Source organism: Orbicella faveolata, unplaced genomic scaffold (genome assembly GCF_042242905.1).
Source record: "Orbicella faveolata isolate gen_17 unplaced genomic scaffold, um_ofav_v1 contig_35, whole genome shotgun sequence".
NCBI lineage: Eukaryota > Metazoa > Cnidaria > Anthozoa > Scleractinia > Merulinidae > Orbicella > Orbicella faveolata.
Genome location: NW_028301564.1, coordinates 10,363,684 through 10,384,248, shown reverse-complemented (window position 1 = coordinate 10,384,248; position 20,565 = coordinate 10,363,684). Strand labels below are relative to the sequence as shown.

General features: G+C 39.5%; 3 protein-coding genes across 9 annotated transcripts in view; all 3 read right to left on the bottom strand.

Moving 5' to 3' along the window:
• Positions 1 to 20,565, bottom strand: part of LOC110048328 (C2 domain-containing protein 3-like) — a 280,755-nt gene that overhangs the window by 55,602 nt on the left and 204,588 nt on the right. For all 6 annotated transcript variants that reach the window (XM_089272540.1, XM_089272539.1, XM_089272541.1 and 3 more), the window contains 3 exons: positions 4,186 to 4,329; positions 2,270 to 2,511; positions 440 to 715 (listed from right to left, as the gene is read on the bottom strand). In XM_089272540.1, the coding sequence (XP_089128666.1) occupies positions 440 to 715; positions 2,270 to 2,511; positions 4,186 to 4,329 (662 nt within the window). The remainder of the gene's footprint in view (positions 1 to 439; positions 716 to 2,269; positions 2,512 to 4,185; positions 4,330 to 20,565) is intronic.
• On the bottom strand, positions 4,700 to 7,579 carry LOC149103191 (uncharacterized). 2 transcript variants are annotated; one of them, XM_089272549.1, is made up of 4 exons: positions 6,834 to 7,575; positions 5,751 to 6,285; positions 4,987 to 5,204; positions 4,700 to 4,790 (listed from the first exon to the last, which is right to left on the bottom strand). In XM_089272549.1, the coding sequence occupies exons 1-3, from the start codon at positions 7,470 to 7,472 to the stop codon at positions 4,987 to 4,989; spliced, it is 1,392 nt and encodes a 463-aa protein (XP_089128675.1). In that variant the 5' UTR covers positions 7,473 to 7,575; the 3' UTR covers positions 4,700 to 4,790. The 2 variants fall into 2 exon arrangements, with proteins under 2 accessions (XP_089128675.1, XP_089128674.1); XM_089272548.1 differs by lacking the exon at positions 4,700 to 4,790 and having other exon boundaries at positions 5,092 to 5,204; positions 5,751 to 7,579.
• Positions 7,769 to 14,464, bottom strand: LOC110064642 (uncharacterized). The gene has a single exon (XM_089272550.1). The coding sequence runs from the start codon at positions 9,122 to 9,124 to the stop codon at positions 7,871 to 7,873; it is 1,254 nt and encodes a 417-aa protein (XP_089128676.1). The 5' UTR covers positions 9,125 to 14,464; the 3' UTR covers positions 7,769 to 7,870.

The window sequence follows — 20,565 nt, the reverse complement described above, 5'->3', positions numbered from 1 at the left end:
CTACAAACCCAGATCCAATCTGAAAAGAGATCCTTTAATAACCATCTTTTACTCTAAGCTATCAGTGCTGAATTAAGTTACACTATTTTATTATAATAATTTATTATGCTACCCAACTTTAGGTTTGGAACTTTCAAGTTCAAAACCTAACTTACAACACTGTAACTGTATGAAGACATGATTGATCATTGCAGTTATATGCACAACTTAAGCAGCTGTGAAATTAAAGCCTGAAAAAAATTAAGGCTTGAGCAGAATTCAAACCCATGACTTCTGCAGTACCAGTGCAGTGCCCTAACAACTGAGTTATCAAGCCAACTGGGAGCTGGTCTCATTGTGAGTTCGTAACATACCCGTAGATGGTGAGGAAATGCTGAAATGAATAATTATATGAAAGATGATAAATTTGAACTGTGACGAAATGCATGAGACACTTCACCTTGAGTCCACAGGCTTGAAACACTCCAAGTGATAAACAAACTTGATTGTTGTCTTCCATCACTGCTGTATGTCTTCCTTTTGGATCCTCTGTTTTCACTTGCTGATATTTAACAGTGATGTCAAGTAAGCCACTGTCTCGCACTTTATCCTGTCGCATATTATCCACCTCATTTCCAGCAAGGACTCTCAATGGTAAGGAGAAGGTCTGGAAATTTGCTTCACCTTGTTTCTGCATAGTTACCATTGCACACAGCTTTGCAAGTGGCAGACTTGCCTGCATGTGAAAATAAAATTAATATAACACCGTTAAACTAATGGTCCATCCAAATTGGGCTGACAAAATTTGTTCAGCTCTACCAAAAATTGCAACAAGTTTTGTAGTCCCCAAATGTTTACCTTGGTGCATGCATACAGACTTAAAATACAAAAAATAATATAATAAAGTAACTACAAAATGTCAGTCAGATATGAAACGAATTGAGCACCTTGTCTTTGTGGCAAAAACAACTTTATTGATGTTCAACTTAAAATCAATTGGCAGATGTCAGTTTTGATACTCAACAAAAATGTTTCCTGCTCTCAGAAGCTGGAACATACATACATACATAAATTTTATTAATGTGTCGAGATATTTAGCAGATAGGGAAATAACCCTCTACTAATCGGGGAAAACTTAACTCTTGAAGTTTGGAAAAGGTTAACAAAACTAGAAGGACTTAAAAACCCTCTCCACACTTTCAGAATGAACTTGATGACTGCTATTTATGCAAAATAAATATAAAGAAAAAACTGCTTAGTCTAGATGGGCATTTAATGCAAGAAAAATGAGAGAGATTATGCCTTAAATGTCATCACCATTTTCCTGTTGTAAAAATTGTGAGACTTCCATGTGTGCATTTGAGATGTCTGAAATGACTTGTAAGTAAGGAGCTTTTTAACTTGGAAAATCCAAGTTTGGGTATGGATGGAAGATTAGCTCGATCCTTTGTTCCTTCGCTCCTCTTCGCTCCTTCCCTTCCTGTTAGACTTTTTGCCATTCTGCTAACCGATGTATAAAGTAATTTGATGTGGATGTGGAACGATTTCCTCACTGAGTGATCAGTTTAACTGCATAGGTAATGTTTATTGACTTCCAAAGATATTAAAATATGAATTTTTGAATGAATATAGCCATGATTAAAATTTTTGTCTGGGAGCATTGAGAAGAGTTTGAGTGATACATTTCACTACAATTTATCAGTAGTGTAAGTACATTTGGAGATGACAAGATGATATGAACAAACAGTTGATGAATAGAAGAAAATACTTAAGTAATTACACAGGGCTTGGTGTTCTGCAGTCACTGATATCACCTTGGAAAGGTAAGTAAAAAAGAAAAGAAAAGAAAAAAAGAAATCATTACAACACGTGGTATTCACATTTGGTCACCCAACCAAAGGAGTGAAGGAGTAAAGGATTGAGCAAATCTCCCATCCATACCTACATCTTGGAATTTCCAAGTTAAAAGGTTCCTCAAAGGCTCAATACTTGCACGTCATGTAAGACATCTCAAGACGTCTCACAGTTTTTACAAATCAATAGAAAAATTTTTATGACATATAAGGCATACACTAGTTAGTATCCGGACTGTGAAACTCTTTGTCTTGAGAATACACTTTCTTCAAAGAAGCTGGAAAACAACGTGATTACAGCACCATTTTCACATTACAATCAGTCTTTACAAGACATTTTATCAAATAAAAATCAAACCGCTTCACAAAGGATTGCAGCTGAAGTCATAATAGAGTATTTTTTAATCGGTTAGTACTTTTTTAGTGCATTTCTCTACCTTAGCCACCATTTGGTCTCTGATATTTGGATAGTAGTATCTCTGCCAGAGTTCAAAAGGAACTCCACCTGACCCTGGGACAGTAGGAGCAGCCAGCCAAGAACCAGTGAATGCTGCCAGTAAGAGTTTCTGAACTGGAAATCCTTGAGCAAGCTTCAGTGTATGTCTTGTCACATCATGAAATACTGGCTCAGGCACACACAAAGTAGTGGGGGTACGATGAGGCTGAAGACTGAGTGTGCCTTGTGAATGAAATCAGAAAACCTCTTACTATGGATAACAAAAAGAGCTCTAGAGTAAATTATTTTTACGAGCAGTACTTAAATGCAGAGTAAGGCTTTACCTAGATTGTTGTTGTTGGTAATGTGACAATGGTAATACAATGAAGTTTCAACTGCTTTATTTTAATAGTACAGTCTTTTTAAAAAAAATTGAGCTCAAAGTTAGAAATGAATTATTTATTGTTAGTTAGCAATTACTGGTCCCTTGGGAAAAGATAGTTTTGTTTTCCCTTGTTTTCATTTTCCCTTTTCCCACTTAGAGTATCAAGACAACCTGCCTCTATTAAGGACGGTGCCTATTTTTGTTAGTGTGCACATCTTCTGTGCATTACGTAGGCGTAGTTTACATGCCACACACATGCTAGGGTTGAAATTGATGAAATAAACTACACTAACTTTGCTTAACTATTCAACAAGTGATTAGATTCTGTCTGTTTGCAAAAGCTACATGTACAGTGTAAAGGTCAGACAGTATTTTTGCTAAACTAAACGAGTTTTGTAAGGGACTCTAATGACGGTGTTGATTAATAACCAATTCTGTTGTTAAAAACATACCAAAAGTAGTTTTCTTGTATGTAAAACCAAATTCTGAGAAAATCTCTGAAGAAAATGTTTTTTGTTTTTTAAGAAAAATGCTGACATGAGCCTTTCTGTTGGATATTCAAGGCTAATAGAAGGGATTGGTGCAAAAGGGATGTTTGTGCCATTTTAGGTCATTTTCTATTTTTGTTCAGATGTGCCTGGATTTTGACATGTATATAGCTGTTTCGACAAAGGTTGTCCTACAACAGCATAAAAGTGCACGTGACAATACTTATTGGTATTATGGGTAGTAACAGTTTGGCGCTAGTTCGTCGAGGTTCACGGTGTTTAGCTAAAAGGAAAGAGAAAGCATTTATACACGTGTTTTTGTTGTTTCCTTCTGTCAGTGCTGAAATACCTTGAACAAGTAACTGTAAAACCACCATTACCCACAATAACTTTCAACTTCGTCGTGTTCGCTTTTACACTTTTGTAAGACAACCTTTCTTGCAACAGCTATGTGTAACCTCCAATTTAATTGAAAATCATTACCCTGTATTTTTTTTCTGTTGTGCTTAGTTTTCAAGAAATAACATATGCAAAAAACCTTTGTTTTTCCTGGCAGCTTTCATTGCAATTCTTTTCTTGAAGTCAAAAGAAACATTTTCTTTCTCCATGTTCAGATACAGTTACTTGCTGATTAGGTCAGGGCTTTGCAAGTTTAAAGTAACCTTGTTTTGATTCTACATGTATTTCCCTCTAAATTAGTGTTTATCAAGCATAAACGGAACAGACAGGATTGTTTTCAAAACTCATTCAGTTTAAATTGCCAAATTGATGAAAACACATGTGTGGCTACCTAGTTTTCATTTTTGTGTTCCAATAGCCTTTCCTGAGATCTTCTTTTTCCACATACATGTAGTCCTTATTTACGCAAAAAACCTTTATATCTAGTAGGCACTGTCCTTAATAGCTTGCTTATAATTCGACAAGAGACTGATCACAATTAATATTAATAATAATAAAATTATTATATAATTTTGTCATTACAATTGAGGTACTGTGGCTTTACTTGAATATGCTTTTTAATACTGAAATCTTCAAAATGCTAACCTTCACTTGGTCCATAATCAGAATCCAGGTGCCTTTGGAATGGAAAGTGATACTGAACAAAGCAGTCAGTTTCACCCCAAACAGTGTTACCAAAGACTGACAGACCTTTGATGTCCTCGACCACAATCTCAAACTGATGCTCAACTACAATGAATCAAGAAAACAAATTATGTCAACACAAACATAACATAAGTGTAAAAGGCATTTTCTAGTAAAATATGATTAAGAACTATGAGCTCTTAGTTGCTCAAAATTGTAGATTGTGCTAGGCTACAATGTAGCTGAAGTACAATCAGAATTCTATTATTGTTGCACGAAGAATTCACTAATTGGTCTTGGCCTCAAATATATAGAAATACCAAAGTCATTAAAAGCGAAAAATATGCAGCGCGAAAAAAGTTTCCTTAAAAGGTCATGCATACCATATATGGTCCAGGCAACCCCATAAGCCTAGGCGCCAGTACCGAGCCGGCAGCCATTGAACTTTGCCACAACAAAATAATAGACTAAGGAATCTAGTAACTAAGCATCTTTATTAACACAAAACTTTCATAATGACATAATGCAACAATGATCTTGGAACCAGTAGACAAAATGAGTCCAATCTGCAAAGAGATAAAAGGACAATGTTGGCACGGTAGTCATGTAAATAGGGAGGGTGGGAGGGAATTAGTGAATTCTTCGTGCAACAATAATAGAATTCTGATTGTACTTCAGCTACATTGTAGCCTAGCACAATCTACAATTCTATAGCATGTTGCACTCAGAATTCACTAATTGGTCTCGTTTAAAGCAACTGACCTAAGAAATGACTGCTGTGCCAAAAGAAACAGAGTGGCGTGGGCGGTAATAAAAGCGATTGAACGTCGTCTCTCTTGACCAATCGGCTGCAGTCAGGATATCTTTCACTGATACACCACTCTGTCTTGCTGCAGAGGAAGAGGCGCCTCTTGTTGAGTGAGCTTTAAAAACACTAATGTCTATCCCAGCATCCTGTAAAGTCAGCTTTAGCCATCTACCTATGGATGTTGAAGAAACGGGAGAATAAGGTCTCTGAGTGGCTAGAAACAAGGGCTGACTATCACCACTTTGGTTTCGGTGATTTTCTGTCTTTTTAATGTATTCCCTGAGACAGGCAACTGGGCACAACTGAACATTGCCTTTAAGAGCTGGGAAAAAGAAGATGACATCTTTTCCCGGAACTCTGGTCTTAGTTAACCCTGGAATCTTGAACTCTACGCCCTCTGGTAAATACTGCATGAATGTCAAATCTAAGGCATGCAAATCAGATTGCCGCTTGGCACTTGATAGAGCAAGTAACATTGCACACTTCCTTGAGAGGCGTTTGATATCTAAGTTACTGTTATCTGGCCACTTCTCAAAAAGATTAGTAACCAGAGAAACCTCCCAAGTGCCAGAGTAACGGGGTTTAGGTGGTCTGTTATTGAATACCCCCCTCATAAAGCTACACACAATTTTGTGTTGACCCAAGGGAGATCCATCCAAGGGTGGAACTGTAGAGCTTATAGCTGATCTATACGTGTTAATTGTAGAGTATTGTTTACCTTGCTCAAACAACTCTGTGAGAAAGTGAACTAAATCACTTACAGCTGGACAAAAGGGATCAATCTGTCGTTGGCGACTCCAGCCACACCACTTAGCCCAACAGGACTTGTACTGAGCATTTGTTGATCTACGTTGGGCAGAGAGGAGAATATCTGTAGCTTCTTTTGATATGCCCTCTGAAGAGAGGTGTTCCCTGAGAGTCTCCATCCTGCTAGAGGCAGGGAGTTGTTGACGATCATTGGATGTCTGTTCCCCAGTGGGTCTAACAGTAGGTCGTTGTGGGCTGGAAGCAAAACTGGATTGTCTGTTAGCAACTGTAGTAGGTGGGGGTACCATGCCTGCGCTGGCCACACTGGGCATATGATCAACAAAGTTGCTCCTTCGAGGCTTATCTTCCTCAGACATTTGCTGATCAAGTTGAAAGGGGGGAAGGCATAAGCATTCTCTTCCCTCCAAGGCTGAACCAGGGCATCGTACTGCTCTGCTAGGGGATCTGGCAGATAACTGTAGAATCTCTCCAACTGTGTGTTGTTCCTGTTGGCAAAAAGGTCTACAGTAAAGGGACCGAAACTGTGATTCAGAACCTTGAACACTTCTGAATCGAGTTTCCAGTCTGCTGCATCTGGTTTTGCTCGAGACTCTGCATCTGCTATGACATTCAGTCGACCTGGAATGTGCTCCGCTCGAAGAGTGATCTTCCTCGCGAGGCACCACTCCCATAGGGAACGAGCATGTTTGTCTAACACACCCTGCTTGGCTCCCCCCATTTTGTTTACATAAGCTATAGCCGATGTGTTGTCCATTTGTATCAGGACATGGGCATTGCTCAAGGATTTGGTGAAGGCCTTGATTGCGTAGGTGGCTGCAAGCAGCTCCAAGCAATTTATGTGAAGTGAGGATTCGAGAAGAGACCAGGTTCCCCTTGTCTCGATGCTGTTGCACACAGCCCCCCAGCCCGACCCTGAAACATCCGACTGGATTAGCAGGTCTGGAAGGAGACGCTTCACTGGTCTGGAGTTGGTTGTGGCCAGGTTGGCTACCCACCATTCCAGGTCTAACATAGCTTCTATGTCTAGAATTACCTTCTGATGGAGGGGGACTCCCTGGTGGTCTAAGGAGCTCTTCTGGTGTTGAAGTGCCCTGTAATGGAGTGGAGCCTGGAAAAGTGCTACTTTTGCTGCTATCATTTTGCCAATTAAGCGTGCTAGATCTGACTGTGAGGCAGTCCTGGAATTTAGAAGTCTTCTGCAGTCGTTCCGGAGGTTCAGGACTTTGCTTTCCGGGAGGGAAAAGCTCATGTGAATGGAGCTGACCAGAACACCTAAGAATTCCATTTCCTGTGAAGGGAATAGAATAGATTTCTCCATATTCACAATGAACCCCAGATTTTCCAACAGGTGGAGCATTAGTGATACATCTCTCATAGCTCCATCCCTCTGAGAATTTAGGATTAGCATGTCGTCTAGGTAAATACATATCCTTAGACCCAGTCTCCTGACATAAACTATCAGGGGCTTCAGCACTTTTGTGAAGACCCGAGGTGCTGAAGTGAGACCGAAGGGTAGGCATTTGAACTGGTAAGTTACATTTTTGAACTGAAAGCAAAGTAGCTTTTGGTGTGCCGGGTGGATGGGGACCGCAAAATATGCGTCCTTGAGGTCTATTTTGCACATGAAGTCGAGAGGACGAAGACTGTCCGCAACCACCTTCAAGTCCTCCATCTTGAAATGATGGTGGCGCACAAATGAGTTTAGTGTGGACAAGTTTATCACTGGGCGTTGCCCTCCCCCTTTCTTCTCCACTAGGAAAAGGTTGCTGTAAAAGAGGTTGCAGTGGTGGGGAACTTGCTGTATGGCTCTCTTGTCTAAGAGACTGGCAATCTCGTCCTCTACCAGGGCGAGCTGACTGGCATTCAAACAATGTGGGAAAGGCAGCCTTGACTGCCTGGGAACCCCTGTAAGTTCTAGTTTGTAACCCCTCACAGTGTTGAGGGTCCACTGGTCTGATGTTAAGAGTTCCCAGTTCTGGAGAAAATACTTTAGCCTCCCTGCCCTCGGGATGTTCTCTAAGTTGAGGTAGACAAAGGGAAGGGGGGAAAGTGAATGAGTATGAGGAAGGCTTACCTTTGTTTCCCCTGCATGTAGTTTCTGTTGGGAGTTTGTGAGGGCTGCTTGTTGGACTTCTGTTCGGACGCAAGCCTTTGGTCCACCCCTCCCAGGTAAGGCTTCCCTTGGGAGGGGGCCCTCCGAAAAGGCCGGTTGTTATTGTAAGGCCTCTTCCTATTAAAGCTTTCACTGCTTTGATTTCCAGAAGGCGAATGGGCTTGGTGAGAGGAGTGGTCATTCTGCCCATGGGTGTTTGATGAACTATTGCCTCTAGAAGATTTCTTTTTGAACTGGTTTTTCTTGCTTTGAGGCTGGATGGCTTTAGAGACTTTTTCAGCCAGTTCACCAACAAAGTTAAGTTCCTTGGCTTTAGATTCACCAAACAGGAACTTCTGCATAGAATCAGAGCGCTTACCGAGCTCAGTAATGTCGGTGATATGTGTGGACTTAACAATATCCTGACGTCTATGTTTGTTAACAGTAGCCACAGCATGTCCCAGCAAGCGAAGGCTTTTGAGAACCAGGTTGATTGCCTCACCGACCTGTACAGCCTGTGGGTCCCTTTTCAAATGCTGGAGAAGGATGCAAAGTGGACCAGCTGCATCCATATAATTTCTCTCCGTCACTTGGAGATCCTGTTCCCAGCGAAGATTAGCTAGAGACTGCTTACCTTGAATAAGGACAAGCCATTTATCAAGCTCTGGAACATGGAGAGCGGGAACGTCGGGCTTAGGAAATTGTTTGACGAGTTCGCTATGAGCCTTGTCCTCCATGCACGATCGGAAATAAATATCAATGATTTCCTTGAGTTCCTTATCGATATTCCACATACAATATCGAGTATTTGTTGAGCCTGAAGGCGGAGGAATTTCATCAACTACTGTCACTTTAGAAGCGTGTTTCTTCGCTTCGTCTTTTGCCGCCAATAGGGCTGAGGCAAAGGGATCGGCTGAACCGCCTTCGGAGACGTTAGCGATTTTGCTCAAAGGTTCCGTATCCCTGACAGAAAGGCAGCTAGGAGCTGCAACGCTGAGCAGGCTTGCTGCGTAGGATCTCTTTCGGCCGGTTTGCTGTTGGTTCGAACTGGGCGGGAAACCGTTCAACGACAGACGGGTTTCTTGCAAGGCCGACTGATCCTGAGAGGCGCCGGTTAGTTCGCCCTCTTCCAGCGTAGAATCGCCATTAAACGATCCCCTTGGAGATGTAGGCGACTTGTCATCATTTTCCGAGCCCGTAGACCCGTGATGAGACACATTTTCATCATCCATAATGGCTAAAACTTCCACAGAAAAATGAGAAGGTCAAACATCCACTTGCAAAGTGAAAATGGCCGCCGGCTCGGTACTGGCGCCTAGGCTTATGGGGTTGCCTGGACCATATATGGTATGCATGACCTTTTAAGGAAACTTTTTTCGCGCTGCATATTTTTCGCTTTTAATGACTTTGGTATTTCTATATATTTGAGGCCAAGACCAATTAGTGAATTCTGAGTGCAACATGCTATAGAATCTTAAAAATTAATGGCATTCATGCAGTGACCTCATGGTTAGTGCACTTGTCTCCGGGTCGAGCAGTCTGGGTTTGAGCCCTGGCCGGGCACAATGTGTTGTGTTCTTGGGCAAGACAGTTTACTGTCACAGTGCCACTCTCTACTCAGACATATAAATGAGTACCAGCAAACTTTATTCTGGGGGTAACCCTGCGATGGACTAGCATCCCATCCAGGGGGGAGTAGAAATACTAGTAGTTGCTTCATGCTACAGAAACCAGGATAAGCTCCGGCCTGATGGGCCACTTGGCTCGTATGTAGACATTACCTTTTTACCTGGTACATTCAAGTCACCAACAAACAAACACTTCAACAAGAAATTCCTGTTCAAGTTTTCAGCTTCAATAGATGATCAATGTAATGTTGCATGTTTTCAAAAACCCATGTGCCTCAAGTTTGATTTACATACACTATGAACCACAGTTTTGTGAAAATGCCTGAAAAAGGTCTTGATAAACCATGAAAACAAACATTCTCATGGGCCATGAACACAGAGATTTCAAGTTTCATGCCCTCATCCAACTAAATTGCTCTGAATCATGGTACATTTCACAGAATTTTCATGGGATTTTTCATGTCTTTACCATGGCTTTTCCATGGCAATAACCTATGGTCAGTGCCATTAATTTAGCAATGGTGAAACTTTGGACAGGTACTGAAAAAGCTGTTAGTTTACCATGAAAATATGAATTTGAAAATATGGTTTTGGGTTTGTAGTGATTGCTAAAACCGGAAGATCATTAAAAAATGGAGGACAAAACACATCAAAAAATAAAAGACAGTGTCCTTAAAATTGGAGCTAAAACATTCTTTTAGGCAAAATTTAATATTAAATATAAGACCTCAAGTATTTCGCTTAACACTATTTTAACCTGTATTTATTGTTTTTTAATTTGTGCAAATTACTTCCTGGAGTTAAATTTTTTACATTTCACTTTTGAATCATTTTTTAATCACACTTTACCAGGAAATACCACAATTTCGCAATGAATCACGAGTACACCTCCTGAATATTTGTACATTAATTCTTGTCCTGAAATTAATGCTAGGTACTATGTGAGATTCATAAATTCACATTGATTTGAACCAGTCTGTTTACCCATTATCCAACCAGAAGTTATGTCTCTTTTAGTACAAACCAATTTTAACTACAAGGAAATTATACAGAATTGAAGGGTGCCCATCACTGTTTTAGCCTCAACAAAATTCAGTTGAATTGCTGAATGTTATACTTCAGTTCATACTTGTTCCTTACCTAAATACAATTTGCCAATAGTGATTCCAGTACTTTTCATGTTGTAAATTATTGACATTATTTACTAAAAATGGACTGTTGGCAACCAGAATTTCAATGTCGGTTGCCTATACTTGTAGCTATCTCTTTTGTGACTAGGTGTCACATAAGGCCCCAAGGCCAATCACCAACACGCAACTATTTCTTAGTGTCTCTCCTATACCCAGCCCGTTTCATGAAGCTTGAACAGGCATAGAAGTTTTCATAGAGTGCTACATCGCTAAGCGTTTATCGCCGCTCAGTTTGAACTTTTTCTCTTGTGTGGACATATAAAACGGTGGCATGTTACCATGATTACCAACGGTTTTGGTCTAGTGTAAAAGTTTTTATCCAACCCTGTGCCCGAACCTGTTTGTTAAAGATAATTTTACATAATGAACTATACAGCTCTAGGATCACACATATCTAGATAATGAATGCTACAGCTCTACAATCACACATTTCCAAATAATGAACTCTTTGACTCTGTAATCACACATTTCTAAATAATGAACTCTACGGCTCTATGCCTCTATGATCAAACATTTCTAGTCATTGAACTCTACTGCTCTACTGATTTCTAAATAATGAACTCTATGGCTCTATGCCTCTATGATCAAACATTTCTAGTCATTGAACTCTACCGCTCTACAGATTTCTAAATAATGAACTCTGCGGCTCTATGATCAAACATTCCCAAATAATAAACTCTATGGCTCTACGTCTCTAAGCAAGGCTAAAAAAAAGTGTTGTCCAGTCGTTCGGGACAAGTAGGTTTTCCTGCTGGCAAGTAACTTTTCATTCTCGCTTGCCCAATGGGCAAGCAGGGCGAGGCCTCAGGGAAGTTGTCTTTAATTCAAGTTGTCTAGAATTCAATCACTCATTTCTAAATAATTAACTCTATGGCTCTGTGATCAAACATTTCCAAATAATGAACTCTACATCTCTAAGCAAGGCTAAAAAAAAGGGCCGGCCAAATAACTATTCACTCTCACTTGCCCATTGGGAGGAAAAGATCTTTCCAATCATACTCAGATCGGAGTGATTGGCTCAATGGCACCTGAAATGCATGCTGTCATATTGCAAACCCCTTTTTGGGTAGATTGGAGCTAGTTGGCTCATATCCAGGCTCATCCTTGGAGACCCAGGGGCAGTTAGTGGGGGCAGGAAAAAGTCCAAACGGACAATGAAAAAATTTGGCCGAAGAAAAGTGACTTTTCTTTGCCCGCATTTTTTTCTAAGCCATTTAGACCTTTCCGCGCCCCCACTAACTGCCCCTGGGTCTCCGAGGATGATCCAGGCTTAAAATCTCCAAAATGTCCAAAAAATGGACTTCCTGCAAAATTTTATAAAGTTTTTTGGAAGGATGTCTCCTTTTCTTATATGTTGTCTTAACAAAAGCCATCAGAAGAGTAAGCTTGCTTTAACCTAAAGAAGAGGCATCATTTCATTGATACTCAAGAAATACAAGGCACTACAAGAACTGAAAAAGTGGAGATCCATAACTTTATTAAACTGTGACTACAAAATTGCATGCAAGGCGATTGCTTCAAGTCTTAAGGCTGTTTTGCAAAATTTAGTAGACAATGACCAAACAGGGTTCTTGAAAGGACGATCTATTGCAGAAAACATTTGCTTGATTAACAATGTCATCTCATTCACAGAATCAAAGAATATTTCCGGGTTACGTCTCTTTGTTGACTTTGAGAAAGCCTTTGATACTATAGAATGGGCATTTGTTGAGAAAACACTCCATCATTTTGGTTTTGGCTCCTCTATAATTAAGTGGATCAATTTGTTTAACCATGATATCCAAAGCTGTGTTATAAATAACGGTTGGTCAGGGGGTTTCTTTGAATTAAGTTGAGGTGTAAGGCAGGGGTGTCTGCTATCGCCTTACATTTTTATCTTGTGTGCAAAGGTGTTAGCTACCACCATCCATAAAGATAATGAGGTTAAAGGAATCACAGTAGGCAGCACCGAATGTAAGCTCAGTCAATATGCAGATGACACCACTCTGATTTTAGATGGCACTCAAAAATCGCTTGAGCACTCCTTTGCTATATTGTAAAAATTTGGTGGGGTTTTGGGCTTGCAAGTAAATTGTGAAAAAACTGAAGCTCTTTGGATTGGCTCCAAGAAAGGATCAAACCAGATCATATGCTCTGATAAAAATCTTAAACGGGCAGATGGCAAGGTTAAGGCTTTAGATTTTTGGTTCTGCATTGATTGTGAAGAAAGTGAGAAGAAGAATTACAAAGAGAATGTCAATAAGGATATTTTAAATAATTGGAGAAACAAGAGGTTAACTTTACGTGGTAAAATCACAGTTATTAAGCCTCTAGCTGCATCACAATTTGTTTATATTCTGTCATCAACAATGTGATGTTCAAAATTGCTGAAAAAAACAATCTTCCTTTTAAATTCCTTTGGGATAACAAGGGCGAGGATATTAAGCAGACTGAAGTGATAGCAGATTACCAAGATGGAGGACAAAAGATGCTAGACATAATAGAATTTAATAAAGCCTTGAAAATTTCATGGATACTTTTAAAAGTATATTTCAAACGAATGCAAATCTAAATGGAAGTGCTTTTTTGATTTTCATTTATCTAAGGTAGGCAGGAAATTAGTTTTTCTCGGTAATTTGGCACCAAAAGATGCCAGAAAACTTTATTTAAAAGATGATGTCATCCAAGAACTTATTGAGCTGTGAACAGACTAAAATTATAGGGATTCCTTTGCCTCTCAAGCTAATTTCAGTACCATGGACTACCCTACGGACCCCCTCTACGGACCACCCTAAAACAGTGTGAAAATAATAAATAAAGATTCCACTTACGGGTTGTCTAATAGATTCAGACTCGTGTCGGTGATTTTTCGAGTGTTACACGGTGCAAATGTATCAGACTTGGGTTTTTAACACCCCACCCCCTCCCAAAAAAAATGCCTAAAACCCATTTTCAGCGTAAGGAGATGCCGATGGTAAGAAGGAAAGTTCTTACATTCCATTCGTGGCTCAATCTGGCTATGGAAGATATAATATTTTTAGGCCATTAATTGTTGTTTGTATCTGTTATTCTGCTGAGCAAATTGTGAAGCCTGCAACGAGTTCAATGGGAGAATGGGCTGAACAAAATGGTAGAGGGAAGAGAGCACAAATTTTGAGGCTTCCTGGAGACTTCCCCATACGCGTCTTTCATATACTTTCTGACCACAGCAAAGGAAATGGCAATGTGTAATGATTTAAATTGCACCCGAGCCTGAATCCAGGTCTGTTATATTTGCACAATGTAATGTTCGAAATTTTGCTGTCACAAGTAATCTATTAGACAACCCGTAACTGAAATATTGATTTATTATTTCTATTATATTTTGCGGGGGTCCGTAGGGGGAGTCTGTGGACTGGTCCATAGGTAGTTCGCAGACCCGGTCTGTAGTGGGGGTCCACGGACCGGAGGTCAGTGTTTTTGGGTTACCCAACCTCAGCTATCAGGAGTGCTACAAGATCTCTGAAATTGACAATGCCAGGTGAAAAAACTGTAGAAATTTCAACAAACCAAGTCAAGCGGCTTACAAAATCCTCATCACCAAAAAGTGCACTTGCCCCCCAAAAAGCCAAAAGAAATGGATTTGAGACTGTGAGTCAGTTTATCTACTGGATAATTTAGTTTTATCAACTGGGTTGATAATGTAAATTGGCCATCATAAAGAGATTCCAAAGCTGACATTTTGAGTGTTAGCCCTTTCGTCAGAGCAAATCCAATGAAGCTCCGACGAAGGGCTAATGTTCGAAACGTCAGCTTTCGAATCTCTTTACAGTGGCCAATTCACATTATCAACCCAGTTGATAAAACCAAATTATCTTGCTATACTCCCCACCGACACAGCACCACAGTTTCTTTAGAAACTTACCCCATCTACCCAATTTATCTGCTACCTAGGACATGTACATTAAGCACGAAATTAAGGAACTTTAAGTTCAAATTTCTCCACAGGAGAATAGCTACAAACTCTTTCCTATTTAAAATTAAATTATAACCATATGAGGAAGTAGCAGATCCCATTAAAATAGTGCTCAATACACATATAGTGTAGAGCTGAGTATATGAGTAATAACGAAGAGGCAAGATTTGCTGTTACTCCGAGTTTCGTGCTTACGCACTCATCAGACAGTATTTAATGATAAGCATTCCTATCAACTAGATATATATACACGGTATTAAACAATAGGCTAATTGCTGGACTAGTTGCATTACAATAAGTGATAGTTATACTGGAAAACAATAGGTGTGAAGACAGAAATTACGGGGACGAGTATAAACTGCGTGGGTGCAGTACAATATAAAGAAAGTGTCAAGCGTTCTTCAAGTAGAATTTGTTCTCGTGCCGGCATTTAGAAATAAGTTCTGATCTTTTGTTTAGTAGATTGTCGTTGCTATGTTTGATAATCATTAGTTTTTCTGTGAGGCAGAGGTCGCATCGTTTGGAAATGCTGTTGTAGGGTCTTGCACGGCTAATAATTGACCATTTGATGTTGAAGTCTTGTTTTTTGTCGTGTAGTTGCCAGATGTATTTAGAAAGCTCGGTGCTGTTGATGTGTTTTCTGTGCTTAAATGTGGATTTGTGCTGCGAGAATCTCTGTTTGAATGTTCCTTCTGTCAGTCCAATGTAGTTCTTGGTTGTGTTGTTAGTTGTAACTTGTGCGTTGTAGATTACACTGGAAGTCAGGCATTTGTTGTCTAGCGGGCATTGGTCTTTTTTGCGGCAGTTGCATTGCTCTCCGGTGATTGCGTTGGCGTTGTTGTCGGCGTTTGTTATTTTCATGTTGTGTTTGTTGATTACTGTTTTCATGTTGTCCATGCAACTGTAGCTGACTTTGACGTTGTTTTTGTTGAAGAGGCTGTGGTATTTATGTTGGTTCGGAAAGTGCTTAGATATGAGCTTCAGGAATGTTCTACCGATGTTTGTCTTTACGTTTTTACTAAATGGAGGGTTGTACCATATAATGTTTCTTTGTCTGTTGCGTCGGGGGCGTGTTGGTTGATTGTCTTCGTTGTAAATTAGTGTTTCAGAGTATCCGCTGGCTTTCAAAGCAGTTTCGTAGATTGGTTTGGCCTTGTTGAATTCGTGTTCGTTGCATGAGTTGGCGGAAATACGGCGATTGATGGATGCTGGAAGTTGCTTTATTATGTTAGGTGGGTGGTTAGACTTTGTGTTGATGTACTGCGGCTCGTCGTTAGGCTTTCTGTAGGGGCAGTAGGTACCTTTTGTAAGATCGAAGGTGACGTCCAGGTAGTTAACAATTCTCATGTTAGTCTGTATGGTGATGTTAAGTCCATATGTCTTGAAGCGTCTTGTTATGTCCTTCCTTGTACGGTCTGCTTGAGGTCCGGAGATGTTTTTGAAGATGGCAAGTCCGTCGTCTCTGTAAAGCCCGATGTTGTCTATCCCGTATATGTTACACAGGTCGTCGAGAATGAATAAGCCTACGAGCTCGCATACTTCGGCTCCGTCGAAGCTGCCCATAGTAACGTCAAAAGAACTGTTGTTTTTCTTGATCCAGGCGGTGTTACTGTCAAAGAGAAGGGATTTTCTTGAATGCATAATAATATCGATGTCGCGGTCCGTAATGGAAGTGAATTGTTTGGCGAAGTTGATTGCGTCTGTAAGAAGTTTCTCAGTAATGGAAGGGTAGAAGTTCTCAATGTCAAATACGGCGAAGGTATGTTGATCTTTGTGTTGTATAGAGGAGAACCAGTTGATGACGGATGATGAGTTTTTCCATTGGTTAAGGCCAGTCTTCTGTCTCACAGTCGTGTTAATGTTCGCGAGGATTTCTTTACTGATACGTCCAATCTCACTTTTTGCAGGGTTAATGAGTCTACATGTAGGTTTGTTCTGGAAGTTGTCTTTATGGTCTTTGAGTACATTATATGGTACAACCCTCCATTTAGTAAAAACGTAAAGACAAACATCGGTAGAACATTCCTGAAGCTCATATCTAAGCACTTTCCGAACCAACATAAATACCACAGCCTCTTCAACAAAAACAACGTCAAAGTCAGCTACAGTTGCATGGACAACATGAAAACAGTAATCAACAAACACAACATGAAAATAACAAACGCCGACAACAACGCCAACGCAATCACCGGAGAGCAATGCAACTGCCGCAAAAAAGACCAATGCCCGCTAGACAACAAATGCCTGACTTCCAGTGTAATCTACAACGCACAAGTTACAACTAACAACACAACCAAGAACTACATTGGACTGACAGAAGGAACATTCAAACAGAGATTCTCGCAGCACAAATCCACATTTAAGCACAGAAAACACATCAACAGCACCGAGCTTTCTAAATACATCTGGCAACTACACGACAAAAAACAAGACTTCAACATCAAATGGTCAATTATTAGCCGTGCAAGACCCTACAACAGCATTTCCAAACGATGCGACCTCTGCCTCACAGAAAAACTAATGATTATCAAACATAGCAACGACAATCTACTAAACAAAAGATCAGAACTTATTTCTAAATGCCGGCACGAGAACAAATTCTACTTGAAGAACGCTTGACACTTTCTTTATATTGTACTGCACCCACGCAGTTTATACTCGTCCCCGTAATTTCTGTCTTCACACCTATTGTTTTCCAGTATAACTATCACTTATTGTAATGCAACTAGTCCAGCAATTAGCCTATTGTTTAATACCGTGTATATATATCTAGTTGATAGGAATGCTTATCATTAAATACTGTCTGATGAGTGCGTAAGCACGAAACTCGGAGTAACAGCAAATCTTGCCTCTTCGTTATTACTCATAAAATTAAATTATTTAACTTAAATTAAATTAAATTTCTTGCCAAATGAGGATTTAGTCATGAGCTTTGACAGTACAGTAGAAATCCTGTAGTGCAATGTCGATGCTTTGGTATTTCAAAGCCTGCACATTATTGCAGAAGCAAGTGCGACACAATTTGCAGCTGTAACATCACTTTCTTGAAAACCACGGGACAGAAAATTTGCACTACTGCATGAGAAAACCTAGTGATTTCGTCTGGCTTGTTACATAGCATGCCTTCGGGTTTTATCATGTAGATACTCTGAGATTTCATTAGAAGCATTTTTGTTGACAGCATTTAGAACCTTTGGGTACAATTCTGAATGTGGCATGCCAGTTTTTGTCACATATTTGCCTTACCAAACATTTAGTCTTCTCGTCACGAGGAATTCTTATGAGGACATTTCCAGGGTTGGTTTTATAAATAACTTTGACTTGGAGGCCGCCTAGGGGAAGATTATCTATGTGCACATACTGGTCAGGATTATTGTTATTTTCCTTCTCAAATGTTTCAAGCCTCTCTTACCCAAATTCCAAAGTTTTCCAAGAAGATTTTCTGTTGTTTGTTTTTGTCACAGGCGATAACACTTGAACTGATTTTGCAGATCTGGCATTTCCAGCAAATGGTTCTTTACTGGAGTTGCCTTTGTAGGAGTTGACTTGCTAATTTTACCTTGTATTGATTCCTGGACGAATGAATACAGTGATCCAAGGTTTCGAATCTTGCGAGCACAAGGATTACAAACGTGACTTGAATAATTCTCAAGTTTTAACTTTCTGGCAGATTTGCGTTAAACCTTCACCCTTGCAGTCCTCCCTTTTAGACGAATTGCCGGGAGTAGAAATATAGCTTGATTATAAATTACCTAATAATATACATGAAAAAATTACTCAATTCTGATTGGCTGAGAGCAGTGCAGTTCACATGTAACACTGGTGCAAAAAGTGTAACACGGGTGCAAAAAGTGTAACACCAGTGCAATTACACATCGTAATTCTGGATTATGATTGGCTGAAAGACAAAAGGAAATTTTCTAAGTCAATGATATCACGTAAAATGATGACAAAAATTTTGTGCAGAAACTTTAAAAAAGTTTTCTCAAATGAGAAAAAAATGCTTTCAAGAAAGATCTTCCGGCAATTCCTCCACGCAAATTTTTTCATGTTTATATTATTAATAAGTAATCATACGGTTTTTCTCATTCAATTTGGAATTAATTTGCACTTGTGAGCTTTTTGAAAAACTCACTCATGCAAATTAATTCCAAATTGAACGAGAAAAACCATATGATTACCTATACAAAATTAACTTTGAAATTGCAATTACAAAGCCTGCATTGGTCGCCCAGAGTCATCGAGATTTTTCTGTTCCCACTGTACACTCGTTGTTTCAGACATATTTTGACAGGTTAAAGTTTGTTTTGGTTCAAAGTTCACTTCCGCTATGGAAGGCTGAAGATTTTCTTGGTTAATTTATGACAGCTGATGACAGCAAAATCCAAGGGTTTGTCTGCAAGCATTTCCTTCCTTCCTTCCCTTCCCCCCTCTTCTACTCGCTCCATTTTTCGTGCTGTAATTCTTTGCTCCCGATCTCCACAGAAACGCTTGCTACGCAAGCTAAGTTCTATTAGGCAAATATGTTTTGAACCAGTATAGGACTGTCCCCTGTAACCCGACTTTGTTTTGTAGTATAGCACTTAATGTTAAGGTACAAAACTGAGATTGTTTTTGAAACATGCTAAAAGTGTTAAAAAGTCATTAGAATCACTTTTCAATTTCTTAGGATTTCTAGTCAGACTGGTAATATCCTTGTTTTAGGTTAACCATGAGGTTTGGCTTTTATTAATGGAGTGTTACCCTTACCATAGTTGTTTGTTAAAGAAACAAAAAAGATTTTTTTGTAAAATATAGAACAACTTCAGTAAAAGCAATGTCATTACAAATATTTAACCACCAGATCACAAAAAAACAGGTATATTTTCTCCTTAATACAAAATTCTTGTACTTGCAAAGATTAAATGTTTGTTTACAAGCAAGTTTTTTGCAAACTGACAATGGTCACCATAATTCTCCAGTTACTGTTGTATCTTCAAGTAACAGTTTATAAATGCAGATTATAATTCTAACCTTATGATAGAAACTTCTAAAACAGGAAAAAATAAGGTATATTTGGTCCTCCTTGGAACATTTCTTCACCTTGCTGAGGATGATGAAGTCATCTTTTCCCTTTTCATTATGATTTAAACTTCCAAACCTGCTTCACTGTTACAAACCCGACAAAATTGCCTGTTGTTGATCTACTGTGACTGGTAGCCATGTCAAACAACTTTTAATAACAGATTGTTTGTGGTATGTATTGCTGATTTTAGGCAGATTGCATGGCAGTTTTCATTTGAGTGAGCCTTGAAAGTCTCGAAATTGGAGCTCGAAAAAATGGTTTGGTGAGACTACAGTATCTTAGCCGCTATGATTGATGTGTGCATTTTATGTTGAAGAATTCTGAAGGAAAAGCATGGTAATAAAGCAAAGATAACTTAACAATACGAAAGCAAATATGTGTTTAACCAAAATGGTTGCAATGACTGCCTTGTTGATTCCCTCATGGTAGCACATGTCAAAATAACCCACTTAGGGTCCCCTATGTGTGAACATTTCAGCTTCTCAATCCATATTGCAAAACTCTGACTTGATGTTAAAACCTATTTACAACGTATTACACCATAAAAACATTTATTATTCTTTGCACTTGCTTATTGCCACGACAGTGACGTTTCTTTGGAATTTTAATAAGCCGAAGGGGGGAGGGGTGGTGGGTGGTGAGGCCACTTTCACTTCCGTCTATAGTCCACAATTTCTGTTCACAAACTTCCGTCAACATTTGCTTTGTCACAATACTCATTCATTGCTTACGCATGAATGAGCTAAAATGAAAAAGAACTTTCCTTGAAAACTACAATCAAATCCAGACAAAAAGTGGGGCAAAGAATCGAAAAGAAGTTCTCTGACAATGCAATGTGACTAGAGCTAGCAAGTAC